This window comes from Somniosus microcephalus, chromosome 10, assembly GCF_052327205.1.
Source record: "Somniosus microcephalus isolate GS21.2 chromosome 10, FLI_Smic_1.0, whole genome shotgun sequence".
NCBI lineage: Eukaryota > Metazoa > Chordata > Chondrichthyes > Squaliformes > Somniosidae > Somniosus > Somniosus microcephalus.
The window spans coordinates 118,439,132-118,459,505 of NC_140996.1; the positions used below are offsets into that span (position 1 = coordinate 118,439,132).

General features: G+C 48.9%; 1 protein-coding gene across 1 annotated transcript in view; it reads left to right on the top strand.

The window, feature by feature from the left end:
• maml2 (mastermind like transcriptional coactivator 2) overlaps positions 1-20,374 on the top strand; it is a 517,584-nt gene that overhangs the window by 478,533 nt on the left and 18,677 nt on the right. Inside the window, exon 3 of the mRNA XM_085998741.1 lies at positions 16,113-16,319. Coding sequence (XP_085854867.1) covers positions 16,113-16,319 — 207 coding nt within the window. The remainder of the gene's footprint in view (positions 1-16,112; positions 16,320-20,374) is intronic.

Sequence of the window (20,374 nt, forward strand, 5' to 3'; positions counted from 1 at the left end):
CAGAAGGCATTTATTTGATCACTACCGCATAAGAGGTTATTAGCAAAGATGAAAGCGCAAGGAATTGGAGATAACCATGTGACATGGTTGGTAATTGTTTGCGAGGTAGGAGACTGAAAGTAGGGAAAAAGGAAAGGAACTGTGATTGGCGGGATGTGACAGGTGGTTTTCCCCAGGGATCTGAATTGGGACTTTTCACCATATATTAATGCCTTGGATGAAGGAATAGACAGTTGTACATCCAAGTTTTCAGATGACACTAAATTAGTACGCACAGTAAGTTGTGTAGATTGGAGCAGGAAGTTACAAAGGGATACAGACAGACTAAGTGAGCAGGCAGATGGATTTCAATGCGGGGAAGTCATCCACTTAAGATCCAAGAAAGACAAATCGGAATATTTTCTTAATGGTGAGAGACAAGGAACTGTGGGTTTAGGTGTCCATGTACACAAATCACTAAATACTAGTGAACAGGTACAATAAGTAATCAAAAAGGCTAATAGAATGTTATCCTTTGTGTTAAGGGATTTGGAATACAGTGCAAAGGGGAGGAAGTGATGCTTCAGTTGTACAAGCCTTGGTCAGACCCCATCTGGAGACTGTGATCGGTTTTGGGCATAAACCTCAGGAAAGATATATAGGGCTAGATTTTCAGGGAGCCGTCAGGCAGGGTTTCAGGCGTGTGGGGGGGGGGGGGGCAACCCTGAATTTGGGGATCCCGACACCATCCCGCCCAAAACCCCGCCCCGCGTAAGTTTCAGGGGCGGCGGGTACCCGCCCCGCACTGGGACCCGGCGAAACCAGGCGGGAAGGGATTAGTGCCAATGAACTGCCTGTTAACAGGTAGTTAACAGGCAGTTTTTAGCCTAATCCCTATTTTGAGGGGTTTCGTGTGGGTTTCCCGACGGCTCCAAACCATGCCAGGTAGAGCAGGCGGGCCGTCGGATTGAAGGAGTTGGAGGGGTCGCGATGTCGGCGCTCAGGCGAGTGATGGGTGTATGAGTGCAAAGGTAAGTGTGTTTGGTGTGTCTAAAGTGTGTAAAGAACTTTTACTTACCTGTACTTACCTTAACAGGCTTTCTTCCTGTAGCCGTCAGGAGCGTATCACTCAGCCGGAACTTAAAGCTGAACGGCTGCGATCTGTCAAAAGTGACAGCCTTCAGCTTTGAGTGCCGGTGTGAGTTCTAACTGAGTCTGTGCAGAATGACTCATGTCAGAACTCAGACTGCCAGTGTTTCACAGCTTCAAACAGCTGTCAAACGCTGATATTTCATCTGTCAAGGACTCTTGACAGATGAAATTTCAGTCTGTGACATCACCTGTTGCCGGGTGGCCCTTAATTGGCCGGGCTCAACAAGGTCAATCAAGGGAAAATTGCGCGGATTGGCCGGACGTCGAAGTAGGCGGGTCAAAAACCCGAAAGGGGAAGTCTCGCCTTCTTCCCGACAGGTTCGGCAAAATCTACCCCATTGGCTTTGGATGGGGTGCAGCAAAGATTCACCAGAATAATACCAGGGCTTAATATTGTAGGACCTCCGTGTCCCCGTGATTTCCGTGTTTCCATCCCGCTACTGCGCTCCACCTTGCCTCCCCGTAAATATCGGGCCCAGAGATTCTAATTTCTAACACCCATGAGTCAGAGGGAGAAAGAAAGAGAAAGGCTCAAATAGAGAGAAAGGCATGCTGGCATTTTCTTTCCTCATTCTGATTTGATTTTATTTAAAGTTGAAGTAACGTAAAATGGGGGGGCAGGGTGGGGTGGAGGAAAGAAACTGGTTGAGGGTGAGAGGGCCTCTTGCCATCTGCCTGGAGGAAGTTCGTGGGAGTGGGGCAAGTGGATAGAGGGTTAAGGATGAGGTGAGTGACAGTGGAAGAAGGTAGATGAAGAGGTTGAGCAGGTAGGTCAAATGGGAAGAAGTAGGGGTAGTAATGGGGCTGTGGAAGAGGTAAGAAGGGGAATGGGTGATGGGAAATTGAAGGGATAGGGGCACGATGGGAGCGAGGGTATGGGGAAATCATAAATGATTGGTGCAGAGGATGAGAAGGGAGTCGCTGAGGTCACATTTTCCCCTCATCTCCCACCAACCCCCACTCCAAATGCTGCCAGGAGCTGCAAAGAGGAGTACCCCCGGCTGCACATAAATTGACTGTGTGGTTGATAGTGAAGAAGAAAGCTGTAGACTGCAGGAAGATATCAATGGACTGGTCAGGTGGGCAGAAAAGTGGCAAATGGAATTCAATCCAGAGAAGTGTGAGGTAATATATTTGGGGAGAGCTAACAAGGCAAGGGAATACGCAATAAATAGTAGGATACTGAGAAGTGTAGAGGAACAGAGGGACCTTGGAGTGCATGTCCACAGATCCCTGAAGGTAGCAGCGCTAGATAAAGTGTTTAAGAAAGTATACGGGATACTTTCCTTTATTGGCCGAGGCATAGAATATAAGAGTAGGGAGGTTATGCTACAACTGTGTAAAACACTAGTTAGGCCACAGCCTAACGATGATTCTATAAATTAAAAAAATTAAAACTTACCTTTTCGATTGGTGGCAGTTCCAATGCCAGGAAAATCCCAGCACCTGCTCCATTCAGGGAAGCTCAATTTCTCAAAAGGGTCCTAAAACAGGCATTGGGCCCCTTGAATATGCTAATGAGGAGCCTAACTCCTGTTTTAGGCAGCCGTCCTGGATGCCGCAAGATTGTTCGAGACCAATGTTTTTTTTACAGATGAGTGAGGAGCATATAATAATTAATTTTATGTAAGTAGGTTGTGTGAGGAGCACAGATTTGTTTACATGTTCATTTATTCCTTTCTTAATTTTTATCCACGGGCAACAGCACTACTCTATTAGCATTAAGTATTATACTCACTGTGTTGTTTTATAATACAGACTATCACTTGGTAAATTTGCAGTACCTATAATCAGAATTATTAACCCTCATTGAGGATGTGATCATGCGCCACCTCTGCTGAGCATCCAGATCATTGAGATGTGCCATGAAAACTGCCACCCACAAAAATAGAGTAAAACAGAATAATTGCACAGTATATATCTATATATATATATAAATAAGAAGAGAGCTCTTCTGTCTGTCTGTCTTTCAGTCTATCTGTCTGTATGTCTGTCCTCTATACACTCAAAAGTTATAGAGCGTCCCTACACATGTGTTATATCAAAAGAAAGCTTATGATTCTGGAATGGTCATAAGCATATTTACTTTTTGGTCAGACAAAAATTGTTCAGACGGTACACAAAAAACGTTCAAAATTCCGCTCATTATCCGCTCATTAGCATTGCGTGACGTGAAGGTTGACCAATCGTACAGTCGAGCGATGTGACGGTTGACCAATCGCTGCGTCACGGGGGCGGGTTAATTGCGTGTGCAAGCGGGCCATCCTAGAGTTGAGTGACGTGATGATTGACCAATCCTACAGTTGAGTGACCTGATGGTTGACCAATCGGTGCGTCACGGGGGGGCGTTTCATTGTGTGTGTGGGCGGGCCTAATCCTTCTGAGCTGAGGTGAGCGGCCGCCATCTTGATTCCTAACTCTTCATTTATTTTTCCCACTTTCTGCGTGTTTATTTTCAAATATAGATTTCCAGCAAAAAAAAAGTTGCTTTTAAATCACAAATAAATTGTTTTTAAAAAAAGTAAATTAATTTGTAAATATTTTTTCTAAGCTGATTAATTTTCCTACCTTTCACCCTCTTTTTTTCCTGTTGACTCGCTACCTCCGCCGGGCGCCGCAACCTTCCAGGTTTACCCCGACTGCAGGCCTCGAAGCCTCGGCGTCTCCTTCCCAGCCAGGCCCGAGCTAGGCACCTCCCGTCCCGCTCAACATGCGGCCCGCGGTCGCCGCCATCTTTGTAAAGGCTGGCTGGGCAGGAATGAGCCGAGCGTAGCCACCGCCGCCATATTTGTAAAGGCTGGCGGGGCGGTACGGAGCCATCACCGGCGCTGGGCTCGGGTGCTTTGTGGCCTGCGGTCGAACGGTGGCTGCGGAGCTCGGGCTGCCCGGGGCGCTGGGCTCGGCTGAGCCATGTCAGTGCGGGTGCCCGAGGCCCCGGGGCCTAGCCTTTTACAACCGCCGACAGCGCAACTCTCAACACTGGCAGAGGGGAAAGGGTCTGCTAGCTCCCCCACTCCCTCTCCCCCTCCCTTCCCCTCCTACCCCCACACCCTCCCACCCCCCTTCCCCCCTCCCCACCCTTTCCCCCTCACACCCCCTTTCCCCCCTCCCTCCTCCCCCTCACACCCCCTTTCCCTTCCCCCTCCCTCTCCCCCCTCCCCCTTCCCTTCCCCCCCTCCCACCCCCCCTTCCCCCCCTCCGCCCCCTCCTTCTCCCTCCTCCCCCCTCACTTTCCCCCCTTCCCCCACACCCCCTTTCCTCCCCCACCCCCTTCCCACCCCCCTTCCTCCCCCACCCCCTTTCCCCTTCCTTCCCTTCCCCCCCTCCGCCCCCCTCCTTCTCCCCCCTTACCCCCTCCTCCCCCCTCACTTTCCCCCCTTCCCCCACACCCCCTTTCCTCCCCCACCCCCTTCCCACCCCCCTTCCTCCCCCACCCCCTTTCCCCTTCCCTTTCCCCCACCACCCCTCCCTTCCCTCCCACCTCCCCACCACCCCCCCTTCCCTCCCCTTCCCCCCCACCCCCCCTTCCCCTTTCTCTCCTTCCCTCTCTCTCTCATTCCCTCTCTCTCTCTCTCTCCCTCATTCCCTCTCTCTCTCCTTCCCTCTCTCTCTCTCCTTCGCTCTCTGTCTCTCCTTCCCTCTCTCTCTCTCTCCTCTCGCTCTCTCTCTTCCCCCCAGTCGCTCTCTTCCCCCCAGTCGCTCTCTCTCTTCCGCCCAGTCGCTCTCTCTCTTCCCCCCCAGTCGCTCTCTCACTCTCTTCCAACAACAACATGCCCTCAAAAAACCCTCGGCACCGCCGGGCACTTCAGCTAGTCTATCTATCTAGCTATCTATCTATCTATCTATGTATAAAAGGATCGTTCTGTCTGTGTGTATGTCCGGGCATCACTCAAAAGTTATAGAGCGTACCAACACATATGTTATATCAAAAGAAAGCTTATGATTAGGGGAGCGTCATAGGCGTATTTACTTTTTGGTCAGACAAAAATTGTTTGGACATTAGACAAAAAAGTTCAAAATTCCGCTCATTAGCCCACTCATTAGCGGTTGACCAATCCTACGGGGGAATTAGCGTTGAGTGACGTGATGGTTGACCAATCATACGGGGGAATCCGCTCATTAGCATTGAGTGACGTGAAGGTTGACCAATCCTACGGGGGGAGCGCGCTGCGTCACGGGGGGCGTTTCATATGGTGTTTGTGGGCGGGGCTTAATCTTTCAAACTGCCGTTAATTCGGCCATCTTGATTTTTCTGCATCCCCTTTCCTCTCTCTCTCTCCTCTTCCCTCTCTTCTTCCCTCTCTCTCTCTCTCCTTCCCTCTCTCTCCTTCCCCCTCTCTTGCCGTGCATGCGGGACCGGGAAAACCAGGGCTTTCCAACGAGCCGTCCCCGACCGAAATCGGACACCTGGAGTCCACAGCGAAAGGCGCTCGTCTGCCGTTTGCTGAGTGAGTGAGGGGGAAGCAGGGCCCGGCGAGGGCACCGAGTGCCCGTCTTTTCAGACAGTCAACCAGCCGGCCGGCTGGCCCGACAGGCCCCTGATCAGGGGCGCGGCCCCCAGTTGTGGGCTTGGTGTGCGCTGTCCAGGCAGAGTCAGCCCGACGCGACGCGACCCGATACAGCGCCTCAGCGGCCGGCGAACCCGGCACCGGCTAAATAACCAGAGAAAATAAATACAGCGCAGCCGACAGCCGGGGAGCGGCAGCAGCAGGAAGGGAGAGAGATAATGGCAGAAAAACTGACAGCAGCAGAGGGGAAGAGTCAACAGACAGACATCAGAGAGAGACAGAAATACAAAGAGAGAGAGAGATAGATACAGAGATAGAGAGGATCCCCGGGCTCGCTTCGGAGCGATGGGCACCCAGCCTCCCGGTGTCGGACTGACTCCGTTCTGGTACCCAGGTGAGTCGCGCCAGGCCTGCCCCCCCCCCCGAGTCTCTCTCTCTCCCCCCCCAGTCTCTCTCTCTCTCTTCTCCCTCCAGTCTCTCTCTCTTCTCCCTCCAGTCTCTCTCTCTCTCTCTTCTCCCTCCAGTCTCTCTCTCTCTCTTCTCCCCCCAGTCTCTCTTTCTCTCTCTCTCTTCTCCCCCCAGTCTCTCTCTCTTCTCCCCCCAGTCTCTCTCTCTCTCACTTCTCCCCCCAGTCTCTCTCTCCCCCGTCTCTCTCTCTCTCTCTCTCTTCCCCCCAGTCTCTCTCTCTTCCCCCCAGTCTCTCTCTCTCTCTCCCCCCCAGTCTCTCTCTCTCTCCCCCCAGTCTCTCTCTCCCCCCCAGTCTCTCTCTCTCTCCCCCCATCGCTCTCTCCCTCTCTCTCTCTCCCCCCCAGTCGCTCTCTCCCCCCCAGTCGCTCGCTCCCCCCCAGTCGCTCGCTCCCCCCCAGTCGCTCTCTCCCCCCCAGTCGCGCTCTCCCCCCCCAGTCACTCTCTCTTCTCCCCTGTCTCTCTCTTCCCCCCCGTCTCTCTCTTCTCCCCCCGTCTCTCTCTTCTCCCCCCGTCTCTCTCTTCTCCCCCCCGTCTCTCTCTTCTCCCCCCGTCTCTCTCTTCTCCCCCCCGTCTCTCTCTTCTCCCCCCGTCTCTCTCTTCTCCCCCCGTCTCTCTCTTCTCCCCCCGTCTCTCTCTTCTCCCCCCCGTCTCTCTCTTCTCCCCCCCGTCTCTCTCTTCTCCCCCCCGTCTCTCTCTTCTCCCCCCCGTCTCTCTCTTCTCCCCCCGTCTCTCTCTTCTCCCCCCCGTCTCTCTCTTCTCCCCCCGTCTCTCTCTTCTCCCCCCGTCTCTCTCTTCTCCCCCCCGTCTCTCTCTTCTCCCCCCGTCTCTCTCTTCTCCCCCCCCGTCTCTCTCTTCTCCCCCCGTCTCTCTCTTCTCCCCCCGTCTCTCTCTTCTCCCCCCGTCTCTCTCTTCTCCCCCCGTCTCTCTCTTCTCCCCCCCGTCTCTCTCTTCTCCCCCCCGTCTCTCTCTTCTCCCCCCCATCTCTCTCTTCTCCCCCCCGTCTCTCTCTTCTCCCCCCCGTCTCTCTCTTCTCCCCCCCCGTCTCTCTCTTCTCCCCCGTCTCTCTCCTCCCCCCCCGTCTCTCTATTCTCCCCCCCGTCTCTCTCTTCTCCCCCCGTCTCTCTCCTCCCCCCCGTCTCTCTCTTCTCCCCCCGTCTCTCTCTTCTCCCCCCCGTCTCTCTCTTTTCCCCCCCCCCGTCTCTCTCTTCTCCCCCCCCCCCCCGTCTTTCTCTTCTCCCCCCCCCCCCCGTCTCTCTCTTCTCCCCCCGGTCTCTCTCTTCTCCCCCCAGTCTCTCTCTCGATCCCCGGGCCTCTCTCCCCCCCACCCCAGTCTCTCTCTCTTTCCCTCTCTCTCTCTCTCCTTCCCACACAGACAGACAGACAGACAAACTCATTTATATATATTAAAATTATTTCTACTTTTTTCATAACAACATGCCCTCAAAAAACCCTCGGCACCGCCGGGCACTCCAGCTAGTAAATATATAAAAATTTATTCTTGGGAATGATTTCTGGCAGTAATCCCATTTTGGGAGTTTAGATGATAATTATAAACTGTTCCTGTGGTTTATGACCTCACCTTAACCTGCATTTAGATTACTTGTTGTCATTCCCGGGTAGCCATTATTTTCTATCCACACATGTATACTGAAAAATTGAGTGGAGGCCCTTTCAGGGGCTCCATATCCTCATACTAGATTGGACTGAAAGCACTGCCCGCATATATAGGATTGTAAAATACTCATGTACGATGTCAGCTAGAGTGCTATCAAAACATGTGGGGCCTAATGTTCAAAGAACTTGCAGCTTTGTACGTCTATTTGTAGAGCTTCTTGCTGCTTATGTGATTATGAGGAATTTTCAAATGTTGAGGTCTCTGGATGTACAAGAATTATCCTGATTGACTCAATATCTGCCTGGCACCTCCCAAGATAATTCAGCCAAAGAATTGGATCTTGACGCATGGAAAATGATGGGATGTGACTCTGCTTCCTACCAATCTGTAATGCTGTGCATCTTTTCTTTATTTTACAAGACCAGTATATTTTGTTTGTTTGGGTTTGGTTGGCAACAGTCTGATATTAAAGGCCTAAATGAGAGCTTTCTGTTTAAGTTGGAATTCTATCTATATGGGAGCATATCTGTTGCATCAAAGCAAATGTGCACTGATGGTCTAGATTCTGATAAGAGCCTGATCATTTGCTCATTGTGGTCACTCATTGTTCAGTTGTTGATGATGATTTGAAACTACAATTTCAAAATTTGTGGATGACACCAAAGTGGAGGGTGCTGAACGCGACTGCAGCAAAATACAGGACGCTATTAATAAACTTGCAGAATTTGGCGAGTAATTGGCAAATGAATTTCAATATAGCTAAGTGTGAGGTGTTACATTTTGGTAGGAAGAATAAGGAGGCCGCATACTCCTTGGATAATGAGTCCAAATGGAGTCGAGGAGTAAGGGGATCTCGGAGTACAGATACACAAATCACTAAAAGTAGCAATGCAGATTAATACTGTGGCGGAGGAATTCCTGGAGTGTTTACGGGATGGTTTCCTGGACCAATATGTCGAGGAACCAACCAGAGATCAGGCCATCTTAGACTGGGTATTATGTAACGAGAGAGGATTAATTAGCAATCTTGTTGTACGAGGCCCCTTGGGTCGGAGCGATCATAATATGATAGAATTCTTCATTAAGATGGAGAATGAACTGGTTGACTCAGAGACTAGGGTCCTGAATTTAAATAAAGGAAACTACGATGGTCTGAGGCGCGAGTTGGGTAGGATTGATTGGGGAATGTCACTCAAAGGGTTGATGGTGGATAGGCAATGGCAAACATTCAAAGACCGCATGGATGAACTACAGAATTTGTTCATCCCAGTTTGGCATAAAAATAAAACAAAAAAGGTGACTCAACCGTGGCTAACAAGGGAAATTAGGGATAGCATAAGATCCAAGGAGAGGACATATAAATTGGCCAGAAAAAGCAGTAAACCTGAGGATTGGGAGCAGTTTAGGATTCAACAAAGGAGGACAAAGGGATTAATTAAGAAGGGGAAAATAGAATATGAGAGTAAGCTTGCAGGGAACATAAAAACTGACTGTAAAAGCTTTTATAGATATGTGAAGAGGAAAAGATTGGTGAAGTCAAGCGTAGGTCCCTTGCAGTCAGAATCAGGGGAATTTATAATGGGGAACAAAGAAATGGCAGACCAATTAAATTCATATTTTGGTTCTGTCTTCACAAAGGAGGACACAAATAACCTCCCAGAGATGTCGGGGAACTTAGGGTCTGATGAAAGGGAGGAACTGAAAGAAATCAGTATTTGTAGGGAAATGGTGTTAGGGAAATTGATGGGATTGAAGGCCGATAAATCCCCAGAACCTGATAATCTACATCCTAGGGTACTTAAGGAAGTGGCCCTAGAAATAGTAGATGCATTGCTGATCATCTTCCAACATTCAATGGAATCTGGAACAGTACCCATGGATTGGAGGGTAGCTAATGTTACCCCACTATTCAAAAAAGGTGGTAGAGAGAAAACGGGGAATTACAGACCGGTAAGCCTGACATCGGTAGTGGGGAAAATGCTAGAGTCCATTATAAAAGATGTAATAGCAGAGCACTTGGAAAACAGTGACAGGATCGGACAAAGTCAACATGGATTTACAAAAAGTAAATCGTGCTTGACTGATCTACTGGAATTTTTTGAGGATGTAACTAGTAAAATAGATAAGGGAGAACGAGTGGATGTGGTGTATTTGGACTTTCAGAAGGCTTTCGATAAGGTCCCGCATAAGAGATTAGCGTGTAAAGTTAAGGCACATGGGATTGGGGGCAAGGTATTGATTTGGATAGAGAACTGGTTGGCAGACAGGAAGCAAAGAGTTGGAATAAACGGGTCTTTTTCCGAGTGGCAGGCAGTGACTAGTGGGGTACCGCAGGGATCGGTCCTTGGACCCCAGCTATTCACAGTATATATTAATGATCTAGACAAGGGAACTAGATGTAATATCTCCAAATTTGCAGACGACACAAAGCTGGGTGGGCGTGTGTGCTGTGAGGAGGATGCCGAGAAACTCCAGGATGATTTGGACAGGTTGGGTGATTGGGCAGAAGCATGGCAGATGCAATATAATGTGGATAAATGTGAGGTTATCCACTTTGGTGGCAAAAACAGGAAGGCAGATTATTATCTGAATGGCAATAGATTGGGAGAAGGGGAAGTGCAACGAGACCTGGGTGTCCTTGTGCACCAGTCGCTGAAGGTAAGCATGCAGGTGCAGCAGGCGGTTAAGAAGGCAAATGGTATGTTGGCCTTCGTAGCGAGAGGGTTTGAGTACAGGAACAAGGATGTCTTGCTGCAGTTGTACAGGGCCTTGGTGAGACCACATCTTGAGTATTGTGTGCAGTTTTGGTCGCCTTATCTGAGGAAGGATGTTCTTGCCATGGAAGGAGTTCAGCGAAGATTCACCAGGCTGATACCTGGGATGGCAGGAATGACGTATGAGGAGAGATTGGGTCGATTGGGCTTGTACTCGCTGGAGTTTAGAAGAATGAGAGGGGATCTCATTGAAACTTATAAAATTCTGACAGGACTGGACAGACTAGTTGCAGGAAGGATGTTCCCGATGGTTGGGGAGTCCAGAACCAGGGGTCACAGTCTAAGGATAAGGGGTAGGCCATTTAGGACAGAAATGAGGAGGAATTTCTTCACCCAGAGAGTGGTGAACCTGTGGAATTCTCTACCACAGAAGGCAGTAGAGGCCAATTCATTAAATATATTCAAGAAGGAGTTGGATATATTTCTTAAGGCTAAAGGGATCAAGGGGTATGGGGAGAAAGCAGGGACCGGGTACTGAATTTGGATGATCAGCCATGATCGCATTGAATGGCGGAGCAGGCTCGAGGGGCCGAATGGCCTACTCCTGCTCCTATCTTCTATGTTTCTATGTTAATAAGACCGTAAAAAAGCAAACCAAGCGCTGGGGTTCATTTCTAGAGATAGAATTGAAAAGCAGAGAAGTTATGTTAAACTAGTATAGAACCTTGGTTAGACCACATTTAGAGTACATTTCTGAACTCCACATTATAAAAGGGATTTTGAGGCACTTGAGAAGGTTAAAAAAAAGATTCACAAGGATGATACCAGAACTGAGAGGATATACTTTGTAAGGGGTGGTGGTGTGGGTCTGGTCAGCTTCACCTCTGACTCCTTTGAGCGGTTCGAATCGCTCCCACTCCCTTTTGTTCTAGACTTTGGACTTAATTTGGGGGTTGTAATGAAAGTGCAACAGACACCTGGGTTGGTCAAAAGAACTGAGATCTTTTTATTTTGAGACAGGAAAATATACAGTACAATAAAACTTATGCTCTAAAAGGGTGGGAAACACTTGGAATATACGAGGGAGAATTACAATAGACAAAATCCCTTACCCTCCCAACCCCACTATCCTAACTAGGTTGAAATCCAGAGGACCAGGAAATGCTCACCAAACGACTTTCTTGACAGATTGTAGAGGTTCGCGATTTTGGGGTTCTCCTTAGTTGTGGCGGTTGGGGCCTGCCGTACCCTGGACGTGGTAGAAGACTGCACCTGCGTTGGGTCTTCAGTTTGGGTTTGTCCGCTGATGCGGTTAGCTGCGTAGTTTGGATGTATTGGGTAAGTACCCAATTTTCTTTGGTTAGGCTAAATTTTAGGGTCTTTAGTGTCAAAATCTTACCCAGGGGTAAGTCAGACTAGCCTGTAGAGTGGAAACAAGTCTTTCATTTTCTAATTTTCGGTGGTTGGTCGCGGTGACTCAGTATTACCTGGTTGGTGGTAATATTGGTAGTTGTTGGTTTCTTGAGGCCTTCGGTTGCCGCGATCTCCTTTCTTCTTCTTTACTTCAAGTCTCCGATTCTGCTGATGATCCGATGAACTGTACTGTGCTCTCGCTGGCTGAACTGAACAAGTGGGCCTCAATTATACTGGTTTGAGGCCTGGCTTATCTGACCGCCAAATCTCTGGTTTCTTTAAGTTTTGGCGGGCTCGTTATTTTTAATATGTTTTTAAACTTTAACGAGCTTCGGGGATGGTCCATCGATTTTTAATTGGCCATTGACTGGTTTCGGGATTGCCTTGAAACCAGTTTAAAAATGTAAAACGTTTTGGAAATCTCTGTGATTGGTTTTGGACTGCTGTTTGATTGTTGTTTCCTGTTGGGCCATGTTCTTTCTTTTGTGTTGCTGTGGGCATGTACTGTTTTATTCATGTACTTTGGCTCTGTGAGTTTCGGTGGGAACAGGCTTTATTGTCTTTATGTAAAGGTTGGGGTGGCCCAGAACATTCCCAGACGGCCCAATATCCAAACTCGGGGACCCATCCCACCTTCCTTTGTCACCGTTTTTTGCAGGTCTGAACATGCCTTTTAAACCAGCCAAATCTTCCTGGGGTTTTGATTTTTAAATCCCTTTGGCCCAATATTTCCTTCAAACAGTCCAATATCTCTTTTCTTACATTGGGGGAAAATTGTGTAATTTTGCGATCCTTACAACTTATCAGAAAAGGCTGAATAGACTAGGTTTCTTTTCTCTAGAATAGAGGTCTTTAAAATTATGAAGGGGTTTGATAAGGTAGATATTTCCACTAGTGAGGAGTCCAAAACTAGGGGACATAAATATAAGATAGCCACTAATAAAGTCCAAAACTAGGGGACATAAATATAAGATAGCCACTAATAAATCTAATAGGGAATTCAGGAGAGACCTCTTTTCCCAGAGAGTGGTTAGAATGTGGAACGCACTACCACATGGAGTAGTTGAGGCGATCAACATAGATGCATTTAAGGGGAAGCTAGGTAAGTATATAAGAGAGAAAGGAATAGAAGGATATGCTGATAGGGTGAGATGAAGAGAAGTTGGAGGAGGCTCATGTGGAGCACAAACTCCAGCATGGACCAATTGGGCCGAATAGTCTGTTTCTGTGCTGTAGACTCTATGGCCCCGATTTTCCCCCAGCCGTCGGGCGGGTTTTCGGGCGTGTGGGCGGGGAAAATCGCAAAAACGGGGTCGCGACCCCCCCCCCCGCCTGATTCCCCGCCCCGTCCGATTTTCGGACTGCCGTTTCTCCCCGACCCGAATCAGTCCCGCCCGCCGCTGGCGGGACTGGCAGTCAGGACCCTAATCAGCAATTATTGGCATGTTTAATGCCATTTTAAGGGGCCCTTGCTATTTTCAAGGGTTTACCACGCTAAACACGCCTGCGGGGAACCCCGCTGATGAAACCTGGCGTGAAGCATCCCGGCTTGCTTGCTCTCAGCTGCAGGTCATTTGGGAAAGCTGAGATTTAATCGGAGAGCATTTGTATGTTGAAGGACCTTGTTGTTGCAGGCTTGGGGCTACTTGTTCAAGGCTTAGGCACAGCTGTGGAAGGTTGGAGCCTTCCACACTTCTCCAATGTGAGCTCCTGGGAAGCCCCTCTTGCCACCCTCACTCAGCGCTTCCTCAGCAGAGGCATCTACCAGAAGCATGGGACGCCTTTTTTTCCTTCCCTTCTTGCCATTAGAGGATCTCCAGCAGCAGAGGCAGCAGCAGCAGAACCAGGAACAGCAGGATGAGCACCAGGAGCACCAGGCTGCTGCTCACTCACCTGAAGCTGCACAGGCCAGAAGGGGCCAGCGCTTGGAAGTGGCTTGAGAGCACCTTGCTGTGCATTAGGGGGCCATGGGGACCCGTATCTGCACTGGCAGTCCTATTCAGAAGGACTTCCATGAAGGTCTGGTTTCTCTGTTCAACAGATGGCCATCGCTCCTCAAGAGATGTCATTCTCTTATGAGCACTCACCATGTTTTCCATACCCTGGCGACTTATCTCCTCCATGGAAATTGCCAACCTTTCCATGGTGATGCGTTCATGCGCCAATGACTCCACAAAGGCTCTGCTCACGGTCGCTATGGACTCCTCCATTCGCTCCACACTCGCAGCGACCCTGGAGACAAAACCTGCCAGAGACTCCTGCATCTGTGCATGGAGATCCATCACCTCTTCTCTTGCGGATGGACCCAGAGGCAAAGGGTCGACATGCAGCGCAGCTGAGCTGAGCTGGCAGAGTCCTGCGCCCTCCGACGAGGACTCTCCACTGCTGTCCATGTCTCCAGAATCTGCTGAGGCTCACTTGTGAGCTGTGAAACACCAGGTGACAACACTACTCTATGTCCCGAAGGTCCCCCCGAGGTGTGAGTGTCTGCGCTGGTGCTGGGTGCGCTTACGTCTGCTGACGCTGCGCCCTCAGAGGTTGGAGCTTCCTCTGAGGAGTCTGGCTGCACAGCCTCTTCCTCCTCCACAGTGGGGACGGGGGCTCTGGATGGTCCTGTGGGGGAGTAGAGGAAGGAGTTAGAGATGTGATGCCAAGGTTACATGCACATTGGAGTTGGCAGATGTTCATAAGTCCAAATGATGTAGCTTCAGAATCATAACAGCGACTCATGCTATGTCAATGAGAGAGATGGCAAACTATTCTGTCACCAGCTTGCGGGACTGCCCCCGTCTCTCCTTCCCCAACTTCCGCGGCCACATCAGCCCCAACAATTTCCAGCACTCCTTCCTCCCAGGGGGTCAGGTGGGCTACTGAGGGTGGGCCTCCTCCAGTCCTGGCTCGCTCTCTGTTGTGAGTTCTCTTTTCCTGCAATGAGGGAGACAAGTGGAGTTTGAGTGAGAAGGAAGGAGTGCGTGTAGAGATTGCATAACATAGATACTTAGAGGGAGACAAAGATGGTGTGAGGCTGCAAGACCAAGGGCCCTCCCTGTATGTTGTCAGCTGTGTTCAAAGCATCAGAGTGAGAGGGAGTGTGAGGGCTGCATGGTGGAATAGTTATGTGAATGTGAGCATAGAGAGAGATGAAATGGGTAAGGGTGCATGGATGTGATTGTGAAGTGGGATGTGGAGGAAGAGAGTGCTAAAGCTGAGTGCTGGTGGGGAAAGGCAATGGGGATCAGGCTGAGGGTGTTGGAAACTTCATTCTTACTTTTCCTGTACGGTGAAGGTCATGGAATCCTTTCCGACACTGTATCCAGGTTCTTCTGGTGACTCCCAGCGAGTTGACATATGCTGACACCTGCATCCATGCAGCCTTGGTCTCAGTGGGAGGCCTCTTCCTGCCTGACCTAGGGAAGAGGACCTCCCTGTGGGCCCTAACCCCATCCAATAATGCCTGCAGTGAAGCTTCGTCGAATTTGGAGGCAGCTCGGGATCTGGCACTGGCCACAGCTGCTGCAGGCTCCTCTGCCATCCTGTATGGTTCGTTTGGAAGCCAACAGAGGCAGCAATGCTTGCTGTGGACCTTGAAAGCACCACGAATGATGACATCATACTGTGGGGCTTTCTGACTGGAAATGGACAATTAGCAAGGCTGCCCACACGCTGGAACTTAATTGGCCAATTGAGGGAAAATTGCGTGCAGCTGGCTGACCCATTTTTTTTCGGGTCGGAACCCGAAAATTTCCCGCATGATCCAGAAAGTCGGGCCCTATGTAATTCTATGGAAACTTATCTTAAATCTTTTTTGTTCCATATAACAGGACAAACATTGTTATTGTACTGTAGTGGTTTTGTTTCTAGTAATGATGGGAGCCTAACTGAAATATCCTAACTGATTATTGCAATAATAATTTAAGTTTAAATACATGCTTCCACTGAGTTGTTTGACACAGGTTTGTGTGTAAGATTCCACCGCACAGTGACTTCTGGATTTCAGCTGTCATCATGGATGGTTACAGATGTAAGCCTTTAAAAAGGTCACTTGGTCTCTCTACAAATTGCAATTGCTTAGATTAAACTTAAAAAAAGCTTACAAAGATGTATACAGAATTAATCAAATCTTGTGAAACAATTATGAATTAACTATAAATGATTTTTTTCTGAATCTCATACCATATTTCTTATGATACATTTTTCCCTATACAAAGCTGAAATTTATAAAGTTCAGACAAGAAATGACTTGTCTTTTCTTTCCTTTCTCAGGATCAGAACTCTGTGGTGGGGCCAGGTCCGGGCCCGAGCCAAACTCCAAATACCTGTCCAAACCCAAATCCTGGCAACAGCTACATTAACAACTCACATCAGGCTGTGTTAAAGCAGCAATTGATGGAGAAGAAACAGGCCATGCAGAGGCAGATGATAGAGCATCAGAAACAGCTGCTCCTTCGACAACAAATCCTAGCAGACTCGGTACAGTATTTTCCTGATCACTTTGCTAACACGCCTGTATTTTATGAATAAAGTTTTTATTTATTTTTGCATCGAATCACAAAGCACAATGTCTAAACCTCCCATCCATTTTGAAGTTGTTTCCTCTTGTCTCTTGTCCATTATTGAGAGAGCAACCAGGCAGTGTTTTCCCCAGGTCTGTGCTGCTCTCAAACTTGTTTTGCCTTCGGGGACTGCCATTGATGGCAGATAAATGGGCCCTGATTTTAACTCTGAGTGGGTTTTGGGTGGTGAGTAATGAGATGAGTTGAGAACTCACCTGCTGCTCCAGAAGTGAGGCCCGGGCTATCTTAACTCCTGGACCTCATTTAAATGCAACCTGCCAACTTCCGGCTCCTCTTCCCACTGTCTACACTGACAGGAAGCAGCAGAAAATCGTGAGGCCCAGAGGTCACTCACGGGCACAAGGTAGATGGTCTCATGAACTGCCCTCAGGTCTCCAGTTACAGCTAAATGTGCAGAGCTGGATTCCCTCCTTTTTAGCCATGTGAATTATAGGTCTCCAGTCTCAATTAATAACAGCAGCAACAACAACAAAAGAGCAGTGTGCAGAGGTTGTGGGTTTCCATTTGAGCACATCTCCCCCAGAACCACTGTACAGAGTGTAAAAGGGAGGTTAAGGCAGTCAGTAGACAGTGATGCAGATTTGCTTGCGTTCTATTTTTTCCTCTTCCTCTGGGTGCGTACTTTATCTCTGCTGAAGTCTTATCACCAGGCAATAAGGCTCACCAGTGAGTTGTCGGCTGCTTTGCCATTTTTAGCCATTTCAAGTAGCCAAACAAAGTTATTGGGCCTGAAAGCCCCTGGGCCCAACTCCCTGGCAATAAGTGCCTGCCTGTGACCTCTGAACTGGTTACTGAGTGCCCACAGCATAGACTGAATTCTCTTGCCTGATGACCTATCATGTTCCACCTCATAAGAAATTGTCCTCATCACAGACAGGGCCTCAGTTTAACATCTCATCTGACAGACTATACCTCTGACAGTGCAGCTCTCCCTCAGTACTGCACTGGAGTGTCAGCCTAGATTGTGTGCTCAAGTCTCTTACAATAATACAGAAATGTTGGGGTAGATTTTCCTCTGCACTGCTCCCAAATAATGCCTGAATTATGGGCACAACACAGACGAAAAGAAGATGCTAATCCTTTGCCTCGGCTCTGTGCTGAAATAGTGCAGCTACTTTGGCTTTTCTGATGTCCGTGCATGAGTGCACCTCAAGAGGGCGCAGCAATTTAAATTACACGAAATGGCACCAGACAGATCACTTGGGCCTGCGCCCATATTGCCTCCAATAATGTTGGGTGCAGACCAAGGGTAGCCTGCTCCCATTTAAACCTGCTGCTACTACTTCCTGAGCTGTCCTTTAGGCATTATCTCTGTTGAAGGGACTGGCTGGTATTGACAAGAAAGGTCTTTATCTTTGACTTTTAACATTAAAAATGATTTTGCTGCCTCAGTACTTGTTGCCAAAAGGTTGCTAATCTCCTACAAAGTGGTTGAAGTTGTATTCTGCGCCCCCCCTGCCCACTCTTTTGCAATGTGATTTATTTGGGGGTAACAACCGTAAGTTCTCACCCACCCCCTCTTGATGGCCGCTGAAGTATTTTGCTTGGCTCTGAACTCATGAGCCACCAACAACGGTTTCCTTACCATATAGAAAGAATCCTTCTTGCCCCTGACCATACAACTACTTCATCCCACCTTGAATAAAAAGCTTACCCATCACCTCTGTGCTCGCTGACCTACATTGGCTCCCAGTCCACCACTATCTCACTTTTAAAATTCTCATCCTCATGTTCAAATCCCTCACCCCTTCCTATCTCTGTCACCTCCTCAAGCCCTACAATCCTCCAAGATCTCTGTGGTCCTCCAACTCTGGCCTTTTGTGCATCTCCCATTTCTTTCATCCCACCTTTGTCAGCCCTGTCTTCAGCCGTCTAGACCCTAAGCTCTAGAATTCCCTCCCTGAACCTCTCTGCCCTTCCGCCTCTCCACCGTTAAGACACTGCTTAAAACCTACCACTTGCCCCTCCTAGTATCTCCTTCTTTAGTTTGTGTCAATTTTTGTCTGATTGTGCTCATGCAAAGCGCCTTGGGACGTTTTCCTACGATAAAGGCGCAAGTTGTTGCTAAGATCCCCCTCCCTCTATTCAGTGACTAGTGGGGTACCGCAGGGATCGTTCCTAGAACCCCAGCTATTCACTATATATATTAATGATCTAGACGAGGGAACCAGATGTAATATCTCCAAGTTTGCAGACGACACAAAGCTGGGTGGGCGTGTGTGCTGTGAGGAGGATGCCGAGAAACTCCAGTATGATTTGGACAGGTTGGGTGATTGGGCAGATGCATGGCAGATGCAGTATAATGTGGATAAATGCGAGGTTATCCACTTTGGTGGCAAAAACAGGAAGGCAGATTATTATCTGAACGGCAGTAGATTGGGAGAAGGGGAAGTGCAACGAGACCTGGGTGTCCTTGTGCACCAGTCGCTGAAGGTAAGCATGCAGGTGCAGTAGGCGGTTAAGAAGGCAAATGGTATGTTGGCCTTCGTAGCGAGAGGGTTCGAGTACAGGAGCAAAGATGTCTTGCTGCAGTTGAACAGGGCCTTGGTGAGACCACACCTTGAGTATTGTGTGCAGTTTTGGTCGCCCTATTTGAGGAAGGATGTTCTTGCCATGGAGGGAGTGCAGTGAAGATTCACCAGACTGATACCTGGGATGGCAGGAATGATGTATGAGGAGAGATTGGGTCGATTGGGCTTATACTTGCTGGAGTTTAGAAGAATGAGAGGGGATCTCATTGAAACTTATAAAATTCTAACAGGACTAGACAGACTAGATGCAGGAAGGATGTTCCCGATGGCGGGGGAGTCCAGTACCAGGGGTCTAAGGATAAGGGGTAAGCCATTTAGGACAGAGATGAGGAGGAATTTCTTCATCCAGAGAGTGGTGAACCTGTGGAATTCTCTACCACAGAAGGCAGTTGAGGCCAATTCATTAAGTATATTCAAGAGGGAGTTAGATATATTTCTTAAGGCTAAAGGGATCAAGGAATATGGGGAGAAGGCAGGGACATGGTACTGAGCTTGGATGATCAGCCATGATCTCATTGAATGGCAGAGCAGGCTCGAGGGGCCGAATGGCCTACTCCTGCTCCTACTATGTTTCTATGTATTCCCACACCATCATCCTTGATACCCATACTTATCTCCCTGTTCACTAAATTTAAAACTTTTAGACCAACATGAGACTAGCAAGAGTATTGTGTGTTTACTGCTTCGCACCAATGTGTTTCCCTTTAGCCCCTTTTCCAAGTTGTCATCTGAGGGGCGCATCTACCTATCCAGTGCTTCTTCTAAGTGAACTCTCACTGACAGGACACCGGGAGAGGGGACTCAGCTGTGTCTCAAGTACAGTCTCTAGGAAAGGGTGCTGGGAACTCTTTGAGCACCGACCCCAGATTGTCTCACTGCAGGCTGTGAACTTCCTGCTGCTGCAATGACAGCCTGGTCCAACCGGCCTTCTGGCTCCTGGACAGTCATGGGGGATGGACAGAGGAGTAGTGTGGAAGCCCTGGTTATCCTGAGAGAGAGAAGCTCACCTATCGTGGCCACTTCGGTCCTACCCCTCCATGTCACCATGCCATCTGATCTGTGGGTGTGCAGACTGGTTGGTGGCAATCACATCTTGGGAAGTCCATCACTATCTTACACCTCATTTGGGTAAGCTCATTAGAAATTCTGCCCAATTATGTGGCTGGACTGCAGCCCAAGGCCTGGATGGCACTGAAAGGTTGCAATGCAGATGGCCTTAGAATTGCCACTCCTTCCAAGGCTGAGTGCAGGTTCTGAATGCAGCCCCTCCCCACATGTGACTGGTGGGCTCCTCCATACTCAACACCATTTGTTAGAAGTGATGCGCTATCAATTACTCATAAAAGACTGAGAGTTAAGAGAGTAACTAAAGGCTTTTATTAGCAAAGAACAGAGCATGCCTCTCGTGGTTGACTGGGTT